Consider the following 21107-nt stretch of genomic DNA (forward strand, 5'->3'; position numbering starts at 1 on the left):
ATGTAAATGGTGAATGGACTGTGCTTGTACAGCACTTTTCTTGTCTGCCGAGAGCTTTAACACTCCAAGTCCTCATTCAACCATTCATACCGTGATGACAGAGGCGGTGAAGGAACAGGGCCACGGTGAGCAGGACCCACACGCCGACACAAGGCGAGGTCATTGGGTTCAAAAAACAAGATTTACTACAAACACTCACGGACATCAAAAGACAAACCGGCCCGGGACAGGGAGACTGACTGAATGCACAGGGGAACGAGACACAGGTGGAAACAGTGAGGGCGGGGCTTGCAATCAAACAGGAGGGCGGCACACAAGGAGGGAGGAGTCTAGAACGAGAGACGAGGTGAGTGACAGACAACACAACCGAAACAGACAAAGAGCACAAAACTACCTAGGAGGTCTGGGCGTAACAGTGGCCGCCATCAGGACTAACTAACATTCATACCCATTCACACACCACAGGAACAGCCTGCGGGAGCAATTTGTTTTGCCCAAGGACACATCGGCGTGGACTAGCGGAGCCAGGGATCAAACCGCCGGTCCTTTGATTGAAGGAAAAAATCCCGCTCCACCACGGAGCCGCACTCTGCACCAGTGTTGCAATTGTAACAGCTGGAGCTGTAGATTAAAATCTCGTCAAGAAATTCCTGACCCCTTAAATTATACCAACACATTACAACATCAGTCATCTTGTTCAAGATTGTTTCAGAAAGGAGTCTCACATGTCGCGGCATTACAAAATGCAGTGTGTCCTGTAACTTTCTGTCCAAACTCAGGGGGAGACTCCTCTGGTTGCAAAAAAAGTCTGGTTGTAAAGTAGTCTATGAGAAAATACTCTACTTCTCTCTTGAGTTATTCCCTCAGTAAACATTGTAAACATGAGTTTGTGTCTTTAATCTCTAGTTTCAAGTCTTCTTCAATGCAGCGTGATGTTCATTTCGTAAAAGATGGTCATTTAGAGTCAAACAGACCATAAAGTAGGGGATGCTTTGGGGCGGGGCTACAAGGTGATTGACAGGTTCTGCAGCTACGAAACGTATACAGCGCTCTAATGGTGCGTTCACACCGAACGCGTCAAAAAATGTGGTGTGTTCACACCAAAAGCAGCAAGACTAATCACGGCGCCACAAAGGGGGCGTGGCTTATCCCCGCCGCTTTTCTCCTTGAAAAGAGCGATCTTTTCTGTTATAGACTACAGAAGAAATAACCACTTGTTCTGCTTTATACTTGTTGTGGAAGTCACTAAAACGTATGAACATCATCTCCATCGTGTCTGGGTTCATGATCACAACAGCCTGAATGAAGCCGCTATTCGTGCTCCTTCCGGGTGACCGGCAGCAGTTTGATTCAGCACCGGCAGGACGGCGGTGACGAGCGGAGCATCTCAACGCTGATTGGCTGACGCAACTATGACTCACGCGTTTTTGATGCCGACTCATTTTAACCCGCGCGTCGATCCGAGTTCGCCCCGCGACCTGCGGCTGTTCGTGCTGCTTCTACGCGTCTGACGAGCTGCATGCTAGAAAATACGCGTCTACGCAGCTTCGCCGCGGCTGTGCATTGACTTTACATGAAATCTTTACGCATTCGGTGTGAACACAGCATAAGGCACTCCTATTTATTCCAAATACAGTAACTTCTTTTCATTGGCCCTCAAAATGTATTTCACAGTGTTGCAGTTTCGTTATAGAAACATACTTTAAAAAAGAGGGTTGTTCTTTCAGATGAAAACAAGAAAACACACTTATGGTCCATTTTCTAGAGTAATTGGAGCAAATGAGTGAGCAGAGCGCACGTGAACTCAGAGCTTTATCTCACATCAGTGCTTCAGCGTCCACCTTTCAGCTCACAGCTGCTGCCTGAATGCACATGGAGACAGACGGAGGAGACAGTATACTGTTTGTCCACCATCTTGTATACGACCTGAACGGTGACCATAGCTGACCGTCATCATCGTGTGTATTTATGTCATTAAACACCCTCAAGAAGTGATCCAGTCTCACTGATTGTGCTTGTGTTTCTTTCTGCTTTTGAAGTGTTGCAACGTCACGACCGGCCACAAGGAGCTCTGCTGCTCATGCATGTGCGGCGCTATAAAAAAATAAAAGTAAACCTAAATAAATGTATTGTTATGGACCCGACACTATATAAGGGTCATCCTCTCTGTGTTCCCATTGCAAAAAGGTGCAACTTGTAATATCTGGCCTCATGACACAAACAAATAGGGGGCAGCATTTTACTTCAATACAATCGAAGCTTCCTCAAAATCAAGAGGGAAAAGAAGCCAACTGCTAACAGCTTCACTTTCAGGGCGCTTGGGCCTTCAGCGCCTTGAAGCGACAGACGAGAAACCCTTTAGAGTCTGTATGAGACGCACCAGGCGATCAACCCCCAGCCCCGGGGGTCTGATCCCGACTGAGTTGCTCTAGCTAACCGCTAAGGCTCCTCCAGGAGTCACCTCTCAAGGCGATGCAGTTTTCTGGTGGTAGACTAAACTATTATTACTATTGTTTTACTCATTACTGCCACTTTGGATTTAATCAAGTGAACAATTATCAAGACGTACGCTCTCGGTGCTGCTCGTCTTCGTCCTGAGGGAAGCGGTGACTCACTATCGCTTCTCGGGTGTTGTTGATGTTTTTACTTAAACTTCGGGTCAGATATCACACTCTACTTTTGCTTGGTCCAAGCCTTTGTTAATGCTATTTTGAGAGAGAACTCTTCAAGATTTCTGCATCTTTTCATCACATTCTCCCCCAAGATTCAAAATAAAGAAGGATTTGCAAAAATTTAAGGTAAGATCAGGTGGTCTGACGGATGCTTGGTGCTCAATATGAGAGCGGGAAGGACTCCGAGAGCGTTCATCCGTGAATAAAGGAGAGTTGTAATGCAGAGTCGAAGGCGAAATGCTCATTTATGCCTTGTCACAGTCGGGGGGGAAAGGTATGATACCTGAGGATTTAACTTCTTTTCCCCAGAAATCAACCATTAATTAGCAATAAACAATTTCTCCTCACTTTCTAATTGGCATCACATTTGTCAAGATACAGTTAAAGAGACTGCTTAATTAATTAAACATGAAATAGCACCTTCCCTGAGTGTTCGAGAATACAGATGTAACCCTGGATTTTCTTTTTTTTTTTATCTCCACACACACCAACACCTCCACCCCGTAAAAAAAAAAAAAAAAAACAGCACCAGATTCGATAAGATTTGTTCTCTTTATCACTTTAATTAGCACCTCCCTCCTGTCCCCTTTGCAAATGAGGGCGAGGTGGGGGCGGGGGGGTTGGGGTTTGATGACTTAAAATGCACACAGCTAACGAGTTATTCATACCCTGCACAGCTGTTAAGGCAATTTAACTGCTTCTTATCCGTTCTCCCTTTCTTTTTTTTTTCCTGATGCTTACTTGTCGAGGAGGGAAAGGTGGCAAGAGGCCTCGCGACTGCTCCATTATCTAGGAAGAGAAGCTCTCTGATTCAAAAGAACGGCCACAATTTCCGTCATTTACCTGTAACAGGAGAGATTTACGACCATTCATATCTCGAACTTGCGTCTTTCCTGGAACTCACGACCATTTTTAATGCCGCGCTGCACACGCTGTGAAGAAGTAGGCGTTACGTAGGCAAGAAAGGTGTCCAAAAAAAAATCCCCACACCTGACTGCTTTAAAGCTGTTCCTGTTCAGAGCTATGAGCACATTTCTATGCACGCTGTATACTTGCGTGCTCCACCATTGCCCATCTGTCGCCGTGCAATTATGATCAGAGGAAAGAAGTGCCTGAATGAAATATCCGCACCTCAGCTCCCATGCAGATTGCCGACTAGGACGTGTCAACTTCTCCTGGATCAGCATCCCCATGATTGAAAGATCACAACTCACATCTACAAACACTGACACAGATGCGAGCACGCTTTACTTAAAGCCACTGAATTAAGTTCAATACGGTTCAAATATTGCTAAGGTTCTACGTGGTTTAAGGACATTTAGAAATATCAAAGACAAAGAGCGAATTGGACTCTTCTCCCGTCTTGTTGGGGAATTTTATTGGCGAGGCCTCTCAGGTGCATAAACCTCGGAGGAGAGGTTTGTGGGGAAGAGGAAAACTGCCATATTTTGTAAAAAATAAATAAAAACGCACCTTAAATCCACCAGTTTAGCCGCTGAGATGCTTTCAGCTCCCTGTTTTTAAAAACAGCTCAAAAACCTGAATATATTACACACATTTTCAGACAGATAAGTGGCGAGGCACTTTGTCGCGCCAACGGCCTGAAAAAAGCTGTGATGCAACTTTCCGTGTCGAGTCTGTTTTGGTCAATGCATAAGTGGAACCATTGTGACAAGTGGCGTCTGCTGAGTGGTGTTGTTCATCGATGAGTTATTGCTTTAAAATGAAAGTGGTAAGACAGGTTTGGAAAAGGAAAATGGGTTCAATTAGTACTTCAGATAACAAGAGGGCACTTCAGCTAAATTCCTAGAAATTGCACAACAGGCTCAATAAACAGATGAGTTGATGTTCACTGTGATGTTTTTTTGCCTCCCTCTCACTGCAGGCTGCAGTCAGTTATGTATAACTCCTTACGATGATCAAACCAACACATATTAATATTTCAGCTCATGCTGGACTGATTCTTCTTCTGCTCGCCCCAAACTAAAATTGCTTTTGCAAAGACATATCTTTTGCGAAATTCATTGCCACGATCCACTCCCGTGCTCTCCCCGAAAAGACTTTAACATTCGCGGTGGAAATCCTTTATCTGTGGTTTTAAACACACCGCCGAGGGAACGGGGCGGAGGCCTTGGCACAAACTTTGAAGATAACGGAAGCCTTTGGCCGCTCAGCAGATCCATCTGTCCGTTTCACAACATTATGCTCCTGAGATTCTTGCATTGTGAAGAGGTGGAAGGTGTGAGCGCTGCGGAGCCTCGGCCGTGTTGTTGTGTCTGCCTCCGACATTCAAACTAAAGCTGTTATGTCTGAGACGGAGTGAGAGGGTGGCCAGAGGCGTCGCCAGCACGACACAAGACCTGGGATGTAAAACCCGTGAACGGATCCTGACTTTGGCTCCTCGGAGGCCATGAGCTTCTTTCTTTCGCCTGGTGAGATGAGGCCTGTATCTGCACTGGAGTTACGGGACTGGAATCGCTGGGGCATCGTACTGAAATGTATAATGTGTTAATAATCAGGGTAAGACAAGGGCATGTGCCACTTTTTCTTTTTTCTCTCTCCAGAAATCAGCATCTATAATCACACGAGCGTGATGTTGCAAAATGGATGTGATCAGAAGGTCGGTTACAATCCCCCCTGAGTTGGTTTGTGTTTAATCTTCCCCTCAAAACCAGAAGGAGCACGAGAGGAGGTAAAGCAACTCAGTGATTAATGTTATTAATTTCCACACCTCTAACCTTCTGTTTCCGCTTCCCCACATGCGGAGGTGGGGGGAAACCATGTTTTTAAAAAAAAAAAAACTGTTTGGCTTTCAGCTCAGCAGAGGAGAAGTTTCCGATCTGCATCGGGGGTGATTCCACGGAGATTGCTATCATTAGAATAACTTTATTAGGCTTTCTGCTGCATTTCCTGTTTGATTTACTGCGCAGTCCCAAGGGCTCATGGGTAGGCACTTAGGACTCCGCTTGCACGAGCCAGACCTGCCGATGTTGTGCCGCAACAACCTGAGTGTAACGTCCCTATTAATCTGGAGCTAAACGTAGCAGAAACATCACCAAGGTGCTGCCCAATAAATCTCTTTCAGGGACTTTACATGCAGCATGTGCGCTCATTGGGCTGTCAGTGTTGGTGTTGACACAGAGATAACAACCATTGGTGGTCATGCATAGGATTATGGGTATGTTTAGGGTTGTATTCTCTCTATGTGCCTTGCGATGACGTGTTGGATATATTGTCTAATGGCTTCCGAAACCAATGCATTTAGTCGCCCAGAGGTTTAATCAGTTCATGACACCAGTGACAGTTTACCTTGAGTAGCAGGACAGACTTATTACTTAGCGTTGATGTGTGTCGAATCTTTATGTGCTTCAAATTATCTCGACAATTTAACGGTGAAGAGGAGGCGAACAAATACGCCATGACTTGCTCTTGCTTGCTAAGAGTATCACCTCGTGACTTTCTCCAAGACTTTACATGCATTTGTAGTAAGTGGCACTTAATTTTTTTATCTCGTCTTGTTATCGACGTCACATGGGACACACAACAATCCACACAGATTCAGACTAAACTTACACTGAGGCGGCCACCTCCCGAGTGAAGCCAATGCAAGTGTTTTAAACTTGTGTCTTAAGCCTCTGGTTGCAAAAAGAAGGTTGTATAGCAGTCTATAAGAGAATGACTCTACTTCTCTCTTGATTTTTTTCCCTGAGTAAACATTAGAAACATGAGTTTATGTCTCAATGTCTAGTTTTAAGTCTTGTTCAATACAGTATGATGTTCATTTCGTAAATAACGGTCATTTAGAGTCAAACAGACTTACCGTAGGGTTACCAACGAGGGATATGATGTCACTCTGTCACTCCTCCACATTCCAAATATCTCAACTTTTCTTTTTTGTTTTCTTCAAATTTGGTACAGATGCAAAACAAGGAGTTGAATCAGTGAAGGTAAACTTTAGGAGAAGAACTGGGAAATTGAAAGCAGGCGAGTAAGTGGGTTTGGAAGGTCAGGTGGTTAAAAACGGTGGGAAAGTTGTTCCTGCAGATCAGGAGGGAGTGGCTGGATGTGGAAGGACATCAGAGTCGGTAACAGAATAAGTGGAACAGATTTCACCCTCGTTTGAACTTGTATTATGATCATTACGGTCTTCAGAGCAGTTTTCCTGCTGGACAAAAACACCTCAAACACCCACCAACGCTCGCTTGTGTTTTTGAGTGGGAGAGGTCACGATTAGATTTCTACCAGGATTTGGACAATTGTCGACTAGCAGTGGAAAATAAGCGTATTGCATACTTTTGCGTGTTTTGCCATGCTTAAAAAACAGCATTTTTGCACTACCTTTGCGAGAATAAGTGGAAAAGTGTTGCTTCCAGCTGAATCAGTTTTAAGGCCCAAGTCGAGATTGTTGCACTCTTGTTTTGCGCCAAAGTGCTTTTCAAATGTCGTACACTTTGGAAATGCAGTTCTGAGAATGAGTATGGTATGAACATTGAGCATTCACGGATTTAAGGAGGTTAAAAATGATGGGAGAGTTGTTTCCCACCATGGGAAATGTAAGCGCTTTACTTCATTTTTTTAATCAATTTTCGTTGGAAAACACAAAAAGGTTGTTTTTTTACACCGATTTTTATTTCCCAATGTCTCACAAAGCTGATGTGATTCGTGTTGCAAGAGGACACTGATCTCCACCAAGAACAAGTTCCCCTTCTACACCAAATGCTCACAAAAGGACAATTCAGAGTAAAAAATAAGTGAACGTACACAGCCAGATGAGAATAAAAAGGAATATGAACATCTGTCCAACTAATAAACTCTTCCATCATTGTTTTAAGTTCAAAGCTGAGACCTTCTGCGCCCCGTGTTTCATGACATGTTAAGTTATGTCAACGATCTTCTGTTAAGTGTTGTATATCAGGGCGCTAACGCCGCGACACGAACCAAACTGTGAGGGGCGGAGCCAAGTTGTGAGCCGCTCCTGTCCCGGTTTACTCAACAGCGAGACACTAGACAGCCTGGCAGAGCCGCCAGTTTCACTCCCTTTTTTTCTGAATTGTTAAGTGATGTACAACACAGGCAGGGAATAAAATAAACACACACACACACACACAAACTATATGATGCTCACTTGAAATCTGGTTTCATGAAGCCCAAACTCCTGTTTCTCCAGTATTCCCTCAAGTCATCTGTGAAGTGTTAATGTGCACCGTTGATTGACGTCTTCATCACTACTCTGGGGGTTTGAGAGGAGTGGAGCGTGAAGTGTGCGTTCTTTAAGTGTGTCCATCCTGCAGATGTGCATCCAGGCAACGGGGAGAAGAAAGAGAAGAAAAAAAACACCCATGTAAATTATTAGAATAACTCAAGGGATAAAAGTTTGAATCACATATTTCACGTGCGGTTTTGTTTTTTAATCGTCTCTTTAGTTCTGTGTCTGTTGTGTCTGTCTGTTGTGTGAAAAAAGTACATTAACAGAGGTACTGTGCTTTTTGAGGTACTTTCCTTGAGTATTTACATTTTTATACTTCTGCTTTACTACAGTTAAAATGTTAGAAGTATAGTACTCTCTTCTTTACTGCATTTATTCATCTTTGGATACTAAGCTGCTTTACAAACACAACATATGTTGTGTTCAGATTTATTATAGATTAAACTACTCAAAATGACATAACATAGTCAAAATTATTATATTATATGTTATAATAATTATGTTAATTATGCGACAATGCAACACGATAAAAAACAATAGTGTTCCACTTATTTATTAGTATTATGAGTACTTTTACTTTTGAAGTACTATTTTGTTCATACAATGTGCATGCTTTAACTTTGGTGAATGTAGCTTTATTTTATTATTAATATTTAATTAATATTTAATATTTTTATATTAATATTTAATTTTAGACAGATGTTTTACTAAAATGAGTCAATTGTATCTCTTATTAATTATTTTACTTCAAATGTTTTCATTTCTTAATGATTATAATAAATGCATATATATATATATATATATATATATATATATATATATATATATATATATATATATATATATATATATATATAGGTGTGTGTGTGTGTGTTGAACAGTTTATTTGCTTCGACATTAAGGATTTCTCCAAATATCACGAGAAGATGTATCAGTTTTCTTCTTCTTTCTCCAAAAGTGGAGTATGTGGCATCATCTATGAATGCTTTCTGGGAAACTTGTCTTGTGTAGCCTGCTAATTAAAAAAAAAAAAAATCCAACAGCATGAGAAGCCCGCGGTAACAAGAGTCAGTGATTCATCAGTCACCATTCTTTGTCGTAATTATGATTTCTATTTTGACATCTGGGGAAAGTCTTTGAAGTGTGTTTGATGCCGTGGAGAGCCAGCGAGCAGCCTAATGGAGACGGAGTTTAAAACTGTTGCCAGTCGTCTCTGAGCAATCACCCGTAGTACCCACCCGCCGGGAGAGCGCCCCGGATCGGAAACAGCAGCTCGTCATCCGCCGCCGTGGAGCCACATGTGCTGAAAACTCTTTTTACCGCCGGATGTGGACGCCGCTTCTTTCTTCCTTCCTTTTTTTAGGATATTTCACTCACTTATTGAGTTTAAAACTTTTTATTTTTTTTAATTTTCACTCCCGGAAAACATCAGAAAAGTGGTGCTGTTGGAGGAGAGTGTGGGTGTAGCGAAACCCAGCGTGTGAGTGTAAATGAAACGGTGACGATGAGGAGGAGGATCACGCTGGAGTTCCCGTTGGTTGGTCAGTCGCTTCGTAACGTCAGAATCAGAGCGGCGGTGAAGCGCGTTGTTAGCGCTCCACTTTGTCTCGTGTGCGTTTGTTTTGTGTCGACGCACCTCCTCCTGACAAAACCCACGAGAGCGTCCTCACACGTTCTGCACATGAATAATTTGATTTGCTTTCGCTTCTGAACACACACACAATGTTTACACTCTGGCTTTTTTTTTTTATTCATGAAAAACAAAACAAAAAGAAAACCAAAAAAAAAAGAAAAAAAAAAAGAGCAGAACATCAAGGGATTCGCCGGCCCAGACTGGCTGGCACACATCGCAGAGTTGTTCACAGGTGAGGGGTAATTTCCTAAAGGTGCAGACACCTGGCCTCACCTGGGGTTCACGCCGAGGTCAGGACACCTGTGCCGTTTCGCTACCTTAACTCCCCGCAGACGGGCTTTCGCTATCACAGGTGTTCACACCTCACATTTTTCTTTATTTTTCAGATTTTTCACAGGTGCGTCAGATACACTCAGCAGTAGAAGTGGAGATGCAGTGGAGGAGCCCAGGTACAGTGGCGTCTGAGAGGAAGAGGCGCGACAGAGCGTTGGTCTTTGCACGGCGCGCTCTTGCACAGACTTCAAATATATTTACAATAATAAACAATCAATGATTCATAAGATGTGATATTTACAGTTATTACAAATACGCTGTTCAGTGACTGAAGGAGTCAGTCGGCGACCGGAGTTGATATCTCTTAGCAGTGGATTTAAAAACAATTCACATTGTTTCATCTTTCGTCCGCAGAGCAGGAGACAAAAAAGAAAAGAAAAAAGGATCCCACTGTGGTGCCAAAAGAGTCTGGTCAAGTTAATGCCAAGAAATCTGTGGTACAATACAAACAGTTTAATTGTGTAATTAACAATCAATAACCACTTCTAGTTAGAACATTTCTGCAGAAAGGAACCGAGAAACACTTATAAAACAGTCAGTCGTAACAAAATAACTGGTGTTCTCATTGAAATAAACTGATAAAAAAGAAACACTTTTATACAGAATATTTATACAGGAATAGCTTTTTGAATTGGATTGTTAACCAAAGGAAGACACATCGCAGACATCGATTTTCACACAGATTGCATATGTTTTTCTCTCTAAGGTGTTCTATAGGTTAGTCATTTTACCTAAGCTTATTTGCATGATAGTAAAAATTGCATACAACATTAAATTGTGAAGCTTGTAGCATGAGTTGCTCAACATACAGCACTTTTTATAGGCAACCTTTAAAGCACATTTCTCCATTTAAAACGTTTAAGACACTTTTTGTTTTTACTGCCCATCGAAATCACATTTATAAATAGAAAAAAAATAAAAGGTCTGTGGGATAAAATTAAAAAAAAGAAAAAAGAAAAAGCTCTACGTAACATAAAAAAAAGTAATTACATCAGAAACACTGCATGAACTGCAAATAAATAATGTCGGACAACATAAACGTGTAATTCACATTTCTAACTGTGTGGCAATTCAGAGAGTTACAGTGACAAAGGTTTTGCAAAATAATCTAACATCGGCAGTGCCGTATAGTACAAGGCATTTGTTGGCATAGTTTCTTTAAGACTGTATCTTTTTTTTCTTTTTTTCTTTACAGTTACAATATAATGTCTATATATATATATTTATATTTCCTCCCTAACAAATAATATGTAAAGACTGAGCTATTCTCGGACAGTCACCTGGGCCGGGTGTTCGCGCTCCAGAGTCACATGATGCGCTTTTTAAAGAATAACTGATGTGCCAGCCGGCTCCAGACGTGACGCCTCGTGATTAAGGCTTTGTCAACCACTTGGTCCTTGATTTCATTTGCTATCCTTATTATTATCCTTATTTTTTTTTTAAAAATCCAGTTAAAACATCACATACGTTAACACTTATCAAAGTCCTAGCAAACTCCAGGGGGGACTTTTTTTCTTCTTTTCTTTTTTTTTTCTTCTTTTTAAATATAGTCAGTAGCTCAAAAAGATAAAGTAAGTCAGTGTAAAACAACAGACATAGAGTGCAGTCAGCAAATATCCACGGCAACATACTTAGAATAATTTTTTGTGCAGTATATTTAAACGATGCATCAGTCTTTACAGTGAATAATACAAGTTTTACAAAATCCAAAAAGTAGTACTTGAGTCTGAAATGGGCTTTCCAGTGTGTGAACACTTCACATAGTCAGTCTGCAACGGATTTATATATAGAAACGCTCCTCGTGTAGTCCAGACGCTGCACTGATTAAAAACACTACTTTTCTGTATTTGCAGTGCGGCGGTTCTGTCGGCCGGAGCGTTTACATTTCGCACAGCCGTCCGTCTGTGTGCGCGCACAAGAGGAGCTCTCAGTACGTGTTCGGGCGGGGAGGAGCGTCCTACTCCTTGGCCTCGTGCTCCGACTCCGACTGGGCCTCGGCGCCGCGGGCCAGCTGCTCCTCGATCTTGATGGAGAAGATGGTGCTGTTGGTCTGCGTGCTGTCGTCCAGCTCCGCCAGCAGCTCTCCGCTCTCCCTGAAGTCTGTCAGCTCCTCCTCGAAGGCCGGGCTGCTGCTGCTGCTGCTGCTGGTGTTGGTGGTGGTGCTGTTGTTGTTGTTGTTGTTGTTGCTGCCGGGCTCCTTGGGCGCCTTGGCCGGGTGGTTGATGTAGAAGCGCTGGTTCTGGAAGAACTTGATGATGGTGAGCTTGGGCAGGTCCAGCTGGGCCGACAGGGTGTGGATGGCCTCCTCGTCCGGGTACAGGCCCACGTCCTGGATGAAGCTCTGCAGGATGCCCAGAGCCTCCAGGGAGATCTTCCCTCCGCAGGGGCGGGACTTGATGCTCCCTCCGCGGCCGCCCTCGTCCTCCGTCTCTGCCGGGGAGGCGGTGGAGGGCTGCCGAGGCGGCAGGCGGGGGCCGGTGCAGGGCTGCAGTTGCTGCAAGGGCTGCTGGGACAAAAGGGGCTGGCAAGGGTGCTGGAGGGACAGAGAGGGCTGCTGATGCTGCTGCTGATGCTGCTGCAGCGACTGAGCCTGCAGAGGGAAGAGAAAGGAGACGGGGATGTTATCAGTGAACACTTATCGGCACCTTAATAAGGCCTTTCATTAAAATCAATTGAGTTGTGAGGAAAAATGGGCCCCGCTGAGAACAGAACAGGCACTTGGTTGAAGGAATTTTCCATGTAATATCTCATTGAATGCAATCAGTTCTGCAGATATGATTTTATTTTTTCCCCCTTTTTTCTTTTGGTGGTGGGAGATTGTGTCTCTCATTGTTGGGGTTGCGGCAACACACACACACACACACACACACACACACACACACACAGTGGGAAACTGGCCTCTCTATTATAGCCTGTGCTGCTTATCAGGCTCTATTGCCAGGCGGTGATAAACAAGATCCCTGTGCACAATTCACGTCGCGATGGTCTGGCTGATTTGCCGCAGTGTGAGAATGCTATCGATGGCTTTCACTCCGCTGTCAGACTCCCGTCAGTGTAAACACATGACACACTGCTCGTAAAATGTCTCATTGTGTAGTTGGAGAGGGAGCGAGTGGGCAACTCGTGGTCCCCGTTGACCCTGTGAAACGGGTGCTCTTTTATTTTCCTCTCTGAGTCAGGCACTGTAGAAAAGGTGTTTCGTAAAGGGAAGTTTGCTAAACAGCACTTTTGCAGCGACTGTGTTCGCCAGCTGCTTAAATGCACCCAAAGATGTGATTCTACTGTCCCAATAAACGGAGCTATGATAGTTCTTGTTGAGCGGAATGGGAGCTAATTTGGCTAATGCGCCGCGTTAGTGAAGGAGAGGCACGAGTCTCTCGTGGACGGTGTAAAACCGCACCATTAAATCAGAAATAATCCTATTTGATCAATCTTCTGTTTGCATGCAAAGTATGCAAAAAAACTCCCTCATTCCATATCTGCTGCTGAAACTGATTTGTAAAAATAAATCCTATTACCTTATTTATATCCAGTAAATGGTCGCCTTTGTGAAACGCCGGCCAAGTAACCAAATAACGCTGTGGCTCAGACTTTTAATAAAAAACTTTTATTACTTTATTATTTCGATCGTGAATCCATGTTCTATTTTCTACTCATGGAGAAGATGTCTTTTTATAAAGCAGCTGCTAAATAAGTTCAGGCCAATGATAGCTTTGGAAATGTCTTTTGCTGAAAAGCAGGAACTTCTAATCGTTGCTGTGTTTCTGATTAAAAAGTAAAGATTAAAAAATGAAAAAGGATTACAGAGCCTTAAAAAATGTAGGAAAAGTACGCACAACTACAGTTTGACTCTAATTATTTTCTCGATGGATCGATTCGTCATTTGGTCGACAAAATGTCAGAAAATTGCTGATCACGACTTCCTGAATCCCAACACCACGTCCTCAAACTGGTTTATTTCTACCATGATTCTGGTAAAAAAAAATATAACAATGTTTCTATGTCAATGAACGAAATATAAAATTAGAGATCTCCTGGGAATTTACATTTTGATTGAACTTAACATTATTCTAAATGTTGATATGGCACAATGACTAACAAGAAAATGTAAAAAGAAAAAAAAAAAAATGGCACTTTAAGTCCCAAAGGTTGGCGACCTCTGGTTGAAATAGTTTATATTTTTATGAAACCTCACAATGTAGATGTATATGTGTGTGTGAGGGGGGGACCTGCATTAAAATGCTATTTTAAACCACACATGAAAACCACATAATGCATGTACAAATACAAACAAATTATGAATACTTTTATATATGTAAGCAACCGACCAACCTTCCAATGGCAATACATAACGGGTAGCCAATCAGAGCAAAGCAGGGCGGGACGTTTGGGAAATAAAGTCAATCAAACTCCATTAAAAGTAGTTAAAGAGGTCATTTGGCCTTCAGATGAGAGGGCACTTTCACTTCCCCCCCCCCAAAAAACTATATTATTGCTCTAGCCATTAATTAATTAATTGTCATTGTTTAATTTACTGCCCGGTTCAAACTCACGTTGGGGTCTCATGCCTTGCCCAAAGGCACAGCGGACACACACACACACGCAGTCAGGCTCACCTGCGGCTGCTCGGCGGAGAAGTGCATCAGGTGCGTCGGCCGCTCGCTGTGGTGCTGCTGCTGCCCGGCGCTGCTCTCCTGCTCGTAGATGGCGTCGCGTTCGACCTGGCAGAGGCTCAGGAAGCGACGGATCATGGAGAGGTTCTCCCAGAGCGTGCGGTTCTCCGGAGACGGATCCTCCTTCCAACGCAGTAGCTCGCAGAGCCAGCCCTGGGGGAGGGATCAGAGGGAGGCACAGGGAGAGGTGGGGGGGGGGGGGGGAGAGAGAGAGAGAGAGAGAGAGAGAGAGAGAGAGAGAGAGAGAGAGAGAGAGAGAGAGAGAGAGAGCAGGTCAGTAACAGGCTAAAATAATGTATTATTAAATATGCTTCTTCTTCAGCAGATTTGAGATCATTTATATGCGATCGCATCTCAGGAGCTGCAGCTGCATCCACAATGCTTCTTTCTGCAGGCAGCGGAAGATGAAGATGTGAATCAGCCGAGGTCAGGCAACACAGCGGGGAGGAACGACTTCATTGAGGAGGAACACACACTCGCACACAGAGAGGAGGGAAAGTGACTCCCATGTTTTTAAAACGCTCCAGCAGAGGGCCATGAAAGACAGAGCTGAGGAGCAGCCTGGGACCATCGGAACGAGACCGGCTTCATTTGATCGATACCCGTCTGACCTTGACGAGTGAGCGACACCTTACTGAATGTGCAGAGCACAAGGAACTCTTTCGTAGTTTTCTATATGTTTTTAGCAGAGTGAGGTAAAGAATTACACGTGTGTGTGTGTGTGTGTGTGTGTGTGTAACACGTTTCCCCTCCGGGGAATTTCATCATGATGATGTGATCAATCATGCTTTAATGTTTTACGAAACTTTGAATTAACAATCCAAAGACTATTCCAAATGAATTAATATATTTAGTGTATATCAATACGAGAACGTATCCGCAATAATATTACAGAGCAGAAACGATTCCTCAGCCGATCATTTTTATCATTGATTTTCTGCAATTCTTTGTCTTATATAAAGTTTTTTGGACTTTTCACAATATTTGATTGATATTTTAAAATCAATCATTTGAGACTAAAAGCTTGATCGCGCTTCAAACTCTGTGTTGTAAAATGACAAATGAATGAACCATGGAGCTTATAGCGCTCGACACATTCGTTCCTCTCCTTACTTGCGGGTGCTTTTGTGTTTTATCTAAAAGTGGGACTGCAGTCAAGACGGGTGGTTCGGTTTGGATCGAGCTCTCCAAATGTGTGTTTGTGTTTGTTCACGGAGCTCAAGTGACAATCTGAGGATTCACGACAGTACGGACAGAAGGGCTCAGCGGGAGTTCGGTGACGTGGTCTCAAAGCCTCAGACGTGATGACCTAAACCTCAGCAGTGTGTCTGTGTGTGTGAGTGAGTAAGAGCGAAGGGAAATAACACACTGTAGTGCTGTGTAGGAGAGCGAAGAGGAGGTAGAGGAGCGAGGGGGGGGGCTACAAGAGAGCTGTAAAGGGGCAGAAGTGGATGAAGAAGGAGGCACGGCTGGGGAGTGAAACTAGCGAGGGGGAAACACAGCGTCAAAGAGAAGCATTGAGGTGTGTGTGTGTGTGTGTGTGTGTGTGTGTGTGTGTGTTACACAGGGCTACTCGCTCAGCCGGGTAGTCTGTCCTGGCGCCGTGACAGAGCGGCGCTGTAATCTCCCGGCCAGTGCGCGGCAGCACCTTTCATTTCCACAGGATTACACCGCGCTGCTGGTCCGCACACACACGCACACACATACACACACACACACACACACACACACACACACACACACACACACACACACACATAGAGGGCAGAGCCACACCGCCACACTGCATGCAAGAGATAACTCAGCAGTTTGGTTGTCCCCTGTTCCAACTCCTCCCATAAGCCACATCAAACCCAGGAGGGAGGGGGGGAGATGTGGGAGAAAGGGAGAGAGAGAGAGAGAGAGGGAGACATAAAGAGAGAGAGGGGTAGAGGGGGCCATAAAGCCTGCGTGCCCACCTTGTTCCTTTGCCACGTTTATTGTTGCGTTTTTAATTTGCATGCAGAGGGATTTGGACGGCGCTCCAGTTGGGCTGTCTGTGGTTTCAGCTGATTCGGTAGTGCGGGCGAACACACACACACACACACACACACACACACGCACACACGGCCCGCAAACAGACGCACACAAACCACCACACACCATCTTGTCAAAGCCAGAGAAACTGTACCCCGGCCCAACGATGGAGTAATCCAACTCAAACACTCCCAAAACCAGCAGGATTAAACCCAAAGTAGCAGAGCCAATCAAACAAAGGCACGACGTGAACTCCATTTCAATGCCAGGAAGTCCATTTGATGAAATAAAGTACAGAGAGTTTATTAGAGTGAATGTTTCGTGTTTGTGCGCTACAGTTTTTTGAGCTGACATGCGGCTTTTTTTCAAAAAAATTTATAGGAGGAAGAAACGAACACACCAACATTTGCCATAACGCTTTTTGTTTTTTTTTCTTCTTCATGTGATGCACGTCAAACAGCAGTTAGCGCTGCTCCCGGCCAGCACTGTGGACAGTGGACAGTCAGCATTTTCCATGGCAGTTTCAAGAGCTTTGTTTGTGTTTGTCTAATTGCATTGCTTCCACAGGCCAGGCAGAGGCAGGGGGGAGAAAGAAAGGAGAAAGACGGCGAGGAATGGAAAGAAAGAGCGAGAGAGAGAGAAAGTGAGGGAGTGAGAGAAGTTAGCAACTTGACTCCCTTGTTGTCAGTAAACTTTAAATAAAAGAAGAAAACAACTGGCATATTGTGAACGGCATTACACTTCATCCTTCCACAATTGTAAGCAGCGTTATTATTATCATACAGATCAAAACTCTTCCTGAAGAACGGCTAAACCAACAAGGCTTTAGGTCGTCTCTCCCCCCGCCCGCCCCTCCTCCCTCCGTCACCCCCTCACTTTATTATTTAATGTAATTTGTCGAAGCCTCTCCACCGCGGCCGACAAGCACTAACCGCTCTTGATTGGATCATGGAACTTGCTGCCCCTGCCGCTAAAGTGTTCCAACACGGCCCCGAAAAAACACACAAAAATCTAGGGCTCTTCAATCCGGCGCACTCTGTGTTTTGTTGAAGATCATTAAGGGCGCTCTATAAATAAATAGAACAGGTAGTTCAGAAGAGGCCTAGTTGTCGGCCAACACAGAACACACTCGCTGTGTTTCCGCCGCTGCTCCGTCGAGAGACTTCAACTCAACCGACGGGAAGCTGACAGGTGACGCTCCCTAGAACGTCTGTGACTGACGGATAATTACCACTTACGGGAAAACCTGCAGTATTAACAGATTCTTTCTAATTCTTTTTTTTTTTTTTACACAGATAGGACTTAAGGTAGACAGCCAGAAAGCACAAGAAGTTGCGGTTATTTGCTTCCACATTAGCCGTAATAACTTAATCATTTTGTGAATTGCTTTGGACTTTAATTCATTTGACCCCCCAAAACAGCCTCACAAACACCGTTTCGACTGGTGCTAAATTGTCAATCCTAAAAACAACGTTCAAGCTACTCAAGTGTGACGATTCACTGCTCGTGAAGTCGTAACCGCCGTAAATATTTTCAACTACAGAGAAAAACCAAAGCGTGCGAAAACGCCAGAATTGGCCAGTTTGCGTTCTGCATTTCACGCGAAACAATAATGAACTAATCAGTTAAGAAAAATCCCGGCAGATTAATAGAGGACGAATATAATTGCAGCCCCTGTTGAGACCATTACGAAACCAACACGGTGAGCTCTTCAGCCGACCTCGCGAGGGGAACCAATGCTTGTTTGAACTAACCTAGATCACAGTCAGTAGTGAGCGAGGAAGCCAGTTTGCGTTCATGCTAAATACGTCTCTCAGCCGAACTCACAGATGCTGCAAACAGGTTCATCGGAGCAATAAGCACCGACAGGCGAAGGATTATCTTGCTATGTTGGCACACACCTGCGACAATATTGCACAATAATCCGCTGCCTCTAGGTCATTGTTGCTTAATTATTAATTAGTTTCCAACAACGGGACTGGCAATCGAGAAGAACCGCTGGCCTTTCCTTGTTTTACAGCGGCCGCCGATCTGACCGGAGGCTAATGGGGCCTTCGGGGTCATAAGGTGCCAAATTAAAAGGGTAATAAACTCTTCAGCGAGCCATTGTATGGTCCTGGTATACAAAGCAACTGGGCGTCCTGATAAAAATAATATATGTATATAAATATATATTTCCCTTCTCCAAACACAATAGTTGAATTCATGCGCGAGATTCACCCAGCTAGCGGTGCGGCGCGCGTTGTGTGTGAGTGCTGCAGTCACAAGCTGCCAATAAGCGCATAGGCCTGCTCTGTCAGAGAACAGCCTGGTATTCACCGCCCGACCCGTCCAACCAGAGAACGACCGCTGCAAACACAGCCAACATGGGAGCTCAGGGATGAGCGACTAGCAGACAGGCAGACAGACAGTGAGACAGACAGACAGACAGACAGACAGAGGGGTCTGTCACACGGCCTGGCCAACACCTTCCCTTTAATCTCATTTGCTTGTTATCAGCCCCATCAGGCTGACCTCGGCCACTGCGAAATAAATAAATAAAATAAGCCAACAGATGTCCATCAATTTGCCATTTGAGTTTATTTTTCCCCTCCTTCCTCGGATTACTGCGTGACCAGAAATCATGCCTCAGTTTGCTGCCACGGTTTCCACCCCAGAAGCAGACAATGCGAGTGTATCGAGTACCGTTTGGATGTTGATCATCTCTATATGAAAAAAATAAATAAAACCAGATCAGATGACGCATTAAAAAAAATAAAAAAGGAAGAATACAACAACAAAATAATCACATCACACATGAATAAATGATTGTGGTCATTGTTGCGGCTAGCGGGTTGCAGGACAGGACGGATTCGGAGGCAGCAGACAAGCCTCTTCTGTGTCTGAACAAGGGAGGGAGCTAAAAGTAGGGGGAAGACAATGCGTTATTGTTTTTCCTCCTCCTTGAACCTGGCAGAGGCCCAGCACTGGCAGACAACACGATGCAGATAAATGCAGCCGATAACACGCTTCTCCTCCCCGAGCAAGCTAAACTGGCGGCTGCGCGTTCACCCCGCAAGGTAACGTGTGCTGTGTTGTAAAAAAAACCAACACGATTAGGCCACGGTGGACGCCCATCTGCTGACGACGAGTGTTGAAACCTTCCTGATGCTCGGACATATGCGGATCTCCCGCAACAATAAGCAATAATAGACAGCGAATTCAGGGGCCGACTTTTTTTTTGGGGGGGTAGAATAAATCTTTCTATGCAAACGGGGTCAGTGTTATATGAGCACTACTTAGAAATACAGTGAAAACAGCATCCTGCTCCCAGACCGACCAACCTCCTATTTATTAGACCGTTAGCATCCTTATTCAATTTCTTCTTGAACGTCCACACAGCCATCGGCAGTTACAGTCACTGTACACACTGAATGTTACAGGGCTGACAGCAGCATTGGAGGGAACTAATAACAACCTACAGAGTCAATTTAAGTGCCACGTGTTTCATTAGATAACTGGTCAGGTGACAAAAGGCCCAAAGAAAAAGGTCCATTGAGTGCTTTTAACGGAGCGTTAATCCAAATTCACGGTCAGTTCTGGTGGTCCAACCATCAATGCCTCTAGTGTGAGGAATGAATTGATGGCTCGACATATGATTCAACCCGATGATTATCAGAGCACCACTTTCAACCCAACAGGCTCCATATTCTCTTCATATTCATTCTATGTAGTCTTCACTTGTTTTTTTAGGGAGGACCATTTCAAGGGAGAATCTGTAAGAACTCAACGCATCATTCTAGGAAATCATAAGAGAGAGCAGAACGGCCAAGAAAAGTCCAGTACTTTGGACATATTACTATTTGTCAGTGGTCAGTTGTTGTTTTTTGCTTCCATAAATGTGTGTATATATATATATATATATATATATATATATATATATATATATATATATATATATATATATGTATATATATATATATATATATATATATATATATATATGTATGTATATATGTATATATGTATATATATATATATATATATATATATATATATATATATATATATATATATATATATATATATATATATATGCTATTTGTTGAGTACAAACAGTACAACAACCACGAGCGTGAAGAAGATAAAACCGAGCTGACACAAGGTAGCTATTACGACAGACATTCAGAACTGGGTGTTGAAGATTCGGCACCTTCTATATTAAAGTAACGCGGCGAGTACTCGGATATGGAAATTTGCTCAAAACACCCGACCTCTAGTTATGTAGTTACTCGCTCATCTCTCAAACCATTTCCATCGTCAAGTAAATGAGTGAACCTCCACAACGAAAAAGAAACCGTGACGCACAATTAGGCGTGGCGATGTTGAATTAACATGGTAATCAAGGAAAAAATGTGATAGTATAGAGAAAGCTATATTTTTTATTCGGACTGGATTTTAGGCCGTTCACCGTGTGACGATCAAAGAGTTGAATATATTGCTTAATTTGTTTTTATAACTTTTCAATCTGATTACAATTCACACGCTGGTCTTTGAGTATTCATAAGAAGTCTTCCTCCCAAAAAGGATGGCTA

General features: G+C 43.7%; 1 protein-coding gene across 10 annotated transcripts in view; it reads right to left on the reverse strand.

Moving 5' to 3' along the window:
- Positions 1 to 9687: 9687 nt before the first annotated feature.
- Positions 9688 to 21107, reverse strand: part of satb1b (SATB homeobox 1b) — a 63219-nt gene continuing 51799 nt past the window's right edge. For all 10 annotated transcript variants that reach the window (XM_068569214.1, XM_068569213.1, XM_068569215.1 and 7 more), the window contains exons 12-13: positions 14461 to 14670; positions 9688 to 12434 (exon numbers count right to left, since the gene is read on the reverse strand). In XM_068569214.1, the coding sequence (XP_068425315.1) occupies positions 11802 to 12434; positions 14461 to 14670 (843 nt within the window). In that variant the 3' untranslated portion in view covers positions 9688 to 11801. The remainder of the gene's footprint in view (positions 12435 to 14460; positions 14671 to 21107) is intronic.

The sequence above is a fragment of the Clinocottus analis genome, unplaced genomic scaffold (assembly GCF_023055335.1).
Source record: "Clinocottus analis isolate CAN_PGR_092001 unplaced genomic scaffold, fCliAna1.0.p SCAF_9, whole genome shotgun sequence".
NCBI classification, from domain to species: domain Eukaryota; kingdom Metazoa; phylum Chordata; class Actinopteri; order Perciformes; family Cottidae; genus Clinocottus; species Clinocottus analis.